Source organism: Drosophila eugracilis, unplaced genomic scaffold, assembly GCF_018153835.1.
Source record: "Drosophila eugracilis isolate 14026-0451.02 unplaced genomic scaffold, ASM1815383v1 contig_47, whole genome shotgun sequence".
Taxonomy (NCBI): Eukaryota; Metazoa; Arthropoda; class Insecta; order Diptera; family Drosophilidae; genus Drosophila; species Drosophila eugracilis.
The window spans coordinates 523,285-529,058 of record NW_024573338.1 but is presented as its reverse complement, the minus strand read 5'-3'; the positions used below and the strand labels follow the sequence as shown (position 1 = coordinate 529,058).

The 5,774-nt window shown below is 43.6% G+C and overlaps 2 protein-coding genes across 2 annotated transcripts; both read left to right on the top strand.

The window, feature by feature from the left end:
* Nucleotides 1-654: 654 nt before the first annotated feature.
* On the top strand, nucleotides 655-3,000 carry LOC108109384 (neprilysin-1-like). The gene is made up of 2 exons (XM_017217883.2): nucleotides 655-1,838; nucleotides 1,909-3,000. Exons 1-2 carry the CDS (start codon nucleotides 732-734, stop codon nucleotides 2,902-2,904), a joined length of 2,103 nt encoding a protein of 700 aa, XP_017073372.2. The 5' UTR covers nucleotides 655-731; the 3' UTR covers nucleotides 2,905-3,000.
* Nucleotides 3,001-3,463: 463 nt separating this feature from the next.
* LOC108109425 (neprilysin-1-like) lies at nucleotides 3,464-5,688 on the top strand. The gene is made up of 2 exons (XM_017217927.2): nucleotides 3,464-4,567; nucleotides 4,638-5,688. Exons 1-2 carry the CDS (start codon nucleotides 3,512-3,514, stop codon nucleotides 5,631-5,633), a joined length of 2,052 nt encoding a protein of 683 aa, XP_017073416.2. The 5' UTR covers nucleotides 3,464-3,511; the 3' UTR covers nucleotides 5,634-5,688.
* Nucleotides 5,689-5,774: the final 86 nt, after the last annotated feature.

The following is a 5,774-nucleotide window of genomic DNA, read 5'->3' as shown; positions in this document are numbered from 1 at the left end:
CTTGCCAAAATTCTATGCAAAAATCAAATTCACCAAAAAATCCGAAGCACACGGGTCAGTATCTAATCAAAAATCATTATAGATTTACTGCGTTTCTTGTAATTTTTCTCTGCGTTCCACAACTTTTCTTCTCTGTAACTTTGAATAAGCTAAAAATTTGATTGAACAAACAAAGTCAGAATACGTTCCTGGTTACCAGGGCAACTGACTAGGACCGTCGATCGGAGTTATTATTGTGAACTAACTAGTCACCTGTAAGAGTTACAGCTGCTAAAACTTGATACCTTTCAGTTTTGTTTAAGTTTGTAAATAAATATAAGGCTATATTTAAATTTAAAACTATAATTAAAAAGTATATTATACAGTAACTCAAAATTTATGTTCTACGTTTGTTTTATAAATAATGGAAAATTATATTTTTACAGTTCTCAACATGTCTGTTTACTTGCTTAGATTTATGAAGATTATAATCACAAAACCTTACTCAATGCCATATCAATAACCTGCGGTATTGTGTCTATTCCATGTTCTAACAAATGTTCAAACAAATTGATAAGCATTTTTGTTTCTTAATCACTGCTCTCTTTTTAAGTGAAGCTTGTGCAAAAAGTATTTTTTGATTATAAGTTTAGTTCCCAAACGCGATTCAATCCAGGCAGTTGAACTATAATAATCGCCTTCCGTGCTATTTTCTAACTACATATTTCACAGCGTGGAAATTTTCCTCCAATATGTTTTTTAACTTGCCCACGCTGCGTTCCGCGATGTTCTGGGTGTTCTTTATTTTTGTAATCCTAATGGGTTGCGAGGCCAGAAGCCTGGTAGATGGGCCAGATAATTCCGGAAGCAAAGATAAGCCATCAAATAATTCTACGGCTGACTATCTCCGACTCTATGCCAACCAGATGAAATCATACATGAACTTAAGTGTCGCGCCCTGTGAAGATTTCTACGAGTATGCGTGCGGAAATTATCGGGTCGCAAAACCGGATAGATACTCATCAAAAGGCCGGTCTAACTATGGCGATGTAATTTATATCCTGAGCGAAGTTGTAGAGGAATTGGTGGGCAGGACGGATCTGGCGGAGGCACTCAATGTGTCCAGCGAACTGAAGGTGGCCCAACAATTCTACAATGCCTGCCTAGAAGCAGAGCTCTATCCATTTAACGCCGCTGATCCCGCTCACCTAAGTCTTATTCGGTCAATTGGAGGTTTTCCCGCCGTCGATGGAGCCGCCTGGAATGCGTCCAACTTTAGCTGGGTCAACATGAGCTCACATTTGACCAACTACGGAGCAAATGGGCTGATCCGAGAGGAGATCTTACCAGTTTATCCGTTTCCGCCTAACATTAAACTACCCGAGCTTGGATTCGATCACATCGTCCAAGAGGCCAATATCGCCAGTAATTCTTCCCGTGCCTACCGTCTGAACGAAGAGCGAATGCGTGGATACCTGAGGTCCTTTAATTTAACAGATGATAAAATTACTGAAGTTATCGACGGGGTTTTTGCGTTCTGGCGGGATGCCCTTAAAGTGCCTGGCGAGTGCGATATTTATTCGTATTATCCAGCTGAAAGTGAATTCAATCAATCGACGAATTACTATGATATATCCTGGAACGGACTCCACGCCGATGAAAATTTGTTTTGTGACTTTTATTACGTGGAACTAGACAAGGTGTGCAACCGGCATCCTGAGGCTGTGGCCAACTATCTGGCAATGCAGATGCTCTATAAACTTGACCCCAAACTTAAGGCACCCAAAGAACAAAAGGACTATTGCTCAATAACTCTGCTGACTTCCATGTCGGTCCTCTTCAACAAACTCTATATGGAGGTTGGTATTGGTCATATGAACTTCGTGAAAGGGACCCCAAAATTAATCGTTTTCATTTCTCATTTTTCAGTATCATTTTACCGAGGAAAAAAGGTTGGAGGTCTTTGAAATTGTACAAGAACTTCGGAAAAGCATTCGAAAGTCGCTTGAAAACGCCGAGTGGCTGGACACGGCGACTAGAGATGAGGCGCTGCTCAAGGAGTCCGCGATTGAACCGCACATTGGTTCCTTTAAAGATAATGCTCGTTTAGATAGCATAATCCGGGAGATCAACAGCCTTAAAATCGACAATGATAGCTTCGCCTCAACCAACATTAATCTGAAGCGCCTTACTATCGACCTTGAACGCTTCAGCAGTCGCCACTTTGAGGAACTGGGAAATGATACCAAGCCTCAGATGATGCTACAAGGTATGAAAGTGATGGCAGCTTACTACATTTTAGACAATTCCATCAACGTGATGGCCGGCATCCTGGAACCTCCCATGTTCCACCGCTCCTGGCCGCTCGCACTGAAATTCGGAACTTTGGGATTCACTGTGGGCCACGAACTTACTCACGGCTTCGACACAACCAGCGCATTTTATGATGGCAACGGAAAACGTCGCTCCTGGTGGTCGGAAAAGTCCCGACAGAGATTCGAGGAACGAGCCGAATGCTATATGGACCAGTACAGTAAATACCTGATACCAGAGATTAATCGCCATATTAACGGTAAAACGACAATGGACGAAAACATCGCTGACAATGGTGGCTTGGGGCAGGCTCTGGCGGCCTACCGCAGCCACAAAGAACAAATGCTACAGGACTCTGGAGAGGAACAGATTAGCGAGCAGATGCCAGGACTTGACATCACCCCGGAGCAGTTATTCTTTCTCGGTTTCGCACAGATATTTTGTTCCGACAATAAGGAGGAGCACTACTGGAAGGATTTGACCGATGAACACACTGTTGATAAGTACCGGATTTTGGGAACCCTATCCAACAACGAAGACTTCTTTCAGGCCTATAATTGCTCCGTTGGCAGTGGAATGCGAACTGAGGCCAAAACTTGCAGGCTTTGGTAGACTAGTTAAGTAGAACGTCGTTGAAGATGAAAAATAAATTTTGCCATCAATATAAATTATCTGTAAATTGTATTACAGATAAGCAGCAATTTTCTATATCAACTGACAAAGCCTTCTGGAAACTCTCTTCGGGAAGTTGTTTTGATGTATTCCGCATGTGCACCAATCGGTTAGGAGTAACTTCTTGTGCTTGAATGGCAGCATGGCTATAAGGACCGCAAGAAGTTATTCCTAACCGATTAAAAAAAAAGTCCATTAAGTTTGGGTTTTAGAATCTTACCCAGCGGTGTCTTAGAGCTACACCAGATCTTGAGGGAACCGGGCTTATACGAATCGGGAAGTAGGGTGGGCTTCTGGTCATACGTCAGCGGCTGTACATCGATTCCAAACAAGTTGATAAGAATTTTTTGTTTCTCAATCACTGCTCTCTTGTTAAGTGCAGCATGTGCAAAAAGTATCATTTGATTATAAGTTCCAATGGGAAGCTGTCATTTCCCAAACGCGATTCAATCCACGCAGTTGAGCTACAGTAATCGCCATCCGTGCTATTTTCTAACTACAGATTGCGAATTGGAAATTTTCCTTCTTGTCCACGCTGAGTTCCGCGATGTTGTGGCTGTTCTTTATTTTGGTAATCCTAATGGGTTGCGAGGCCAGAAGCCTGGTAGAAAGCAAGGATAAGCCAACAAATAATTCTACGGCTGACTATCTCCGACTCTATGCCAACCAGATGAAATCATACATGAACTTAAGTGTCGCGCCATGTGAAGATTTCTACGAGTATGCTTGCGGAAATTATCGGGTCGCAAAATCGGATCGATACTCATCTAATCGTCGGAGCAACTTTGGCGACGTAATCTACACGCTGAGCGAAGTCGTAGAGCAACTGGTGGGGAGGACGGATCTGGCGGAGACACTCAATGTATCCAGCGAACTGAATGTGGCCCAACGATTCTTTAATGCCTGCCTAGAAGCAGAGCTCTATCCATTTAACGCCGCTGATCCCGCTTACCTAAGTCTAATTCGGTCGATTGGAGGCTTTCCCGCCGTCGATGGAGCCTCCTGGGATGCCACCAACTTTAGCTGGGTCAACATGAGCTCACATTTGACCAATTACGGAGCAAATGGACTGATCCGAGAGGAGATCTTACCAGTTTATCCGTTTTCGCCTCGCACCAAACTACCCGAGCTGGGTTTCGATCACATCGTCCAAGAGGCCAATATCGCCAGTAATACTTCCCGTGCCTACCGTCTGAACGAAGAGCGAATGCGTGGATACCTGAGGTCCTTTAATTTAACAGATGATAAAATTACTGAAGTTATCGACGGGGTTTTTGCGTTCTGGCGGGATGCCCTTGAAGTTCCTGGCGAGTGCGAGATGTATTCGTATTATCCAGCTGAAAGTCAATTCAACCAATCGACGAATTACTATGATATATCCTGGAACGGACTCCACGCCGATGAAAATATGTTTTGCGACTTTTATTACGTGGAACTAGACAAGGTGTGCAACCGGCATCCTGAGGCTGTGGCCAACTATCTGGCAATGCAGATGCTCTATAAACTTGACCCCAAACTTAAGGCACCCAAAGAACAAAAGGACTATTGCTCAATAACTCTGCTGACTTCCATGACGGTCCTCTTTAACAAACTCTATATGGAGGTTGGTATTGGTCATATGAACTTCGTGAAAGGGACCCCAAAATTAATCGTTTTCATTTCTCATTTTTCAGTATCATTTTACCGAGGAAAAAAGGTTGGAGGTCTTTGAAATTGTACAAGAACTTCGGAAAAGCATTCGAAAGTCGCTTGAAAACGCCGAGTGGCTGGACACGGCGACTAGAGATGAGGCGCTGCTCAAGGAGTCCGCGATTGAACCGCACATTGGTTCCCTTAAAGATAATGCTCGTTTAGATCGCATAATCCGGGAGATCAACAGCCTTAAAATCGACAATGATAGCTTCGCCTCAACCAACATTAATCTGAAGCGCCTTACTATCGACCTTGAACGTTTTAGTAGTCGCCACTTTGAGGAACTGGGAAATGATACCAAGCCTCAGATGATGCTACAAGGTATGAAAGCGATGGCAGCTTATTACGTTTTGGACAATTCTATCAACGTGATGGCCGGCCTCCTGGAACCTCCCATGTACCACCGCTCTTATCCGCGTGCACTGAAATTCGGAACTTTGGGATTCATTGTGGGCCACGAACTTACTCACGGCTTCGACACAACCAGCGCATCATATGATGGCAACGGAAAACTTCGATCCTGGTGGTCGGAAAAGTCCCGACAAAGATTCGAGGAAAGAGCCGAATGCTATATGGACCAGTACAGTAAATACCTGATACCGGAGATTAATCGCCATATTAACGGTAAAACGACAATGGACGAAAACATCGCTGACAATGGTGGCTTGGGGCAGGCTCTGGCGGCCTACCGCAGCCACAAAGAACAACTGCTACAGGACTCTGGAGAGGAACAGATTAGCGAGCAGATGCCAGGACTTGACATCACCCCGGAGCAGCTATTCTTTCTCGGTTTCGCTCAGATATTTTGTTCCGACAGTAAGGAGGAGCACTACTGGAAGGATCTGACAAATGAACACACTGTTGATAAGTACCGGATTCTGGGAACCCTATCCAACAACGAAGACTTCTTTCAGGCCTATAATTGCTCCGTTGGCAGTGGAATGCGACCAGAGCACAAAGCTTGCATCCTATGGTAGTCTAGTTTAATAGAACATAGTAGAGGATAGTAAATAAATTTTTGCCATCATTTATAAAAAATTTAAAATGTACAAATTCACTTTAAGGGATGTTTGAATTTTTAGTTTGGAGATCATTAAATATGGGTTTTGATGAATTGT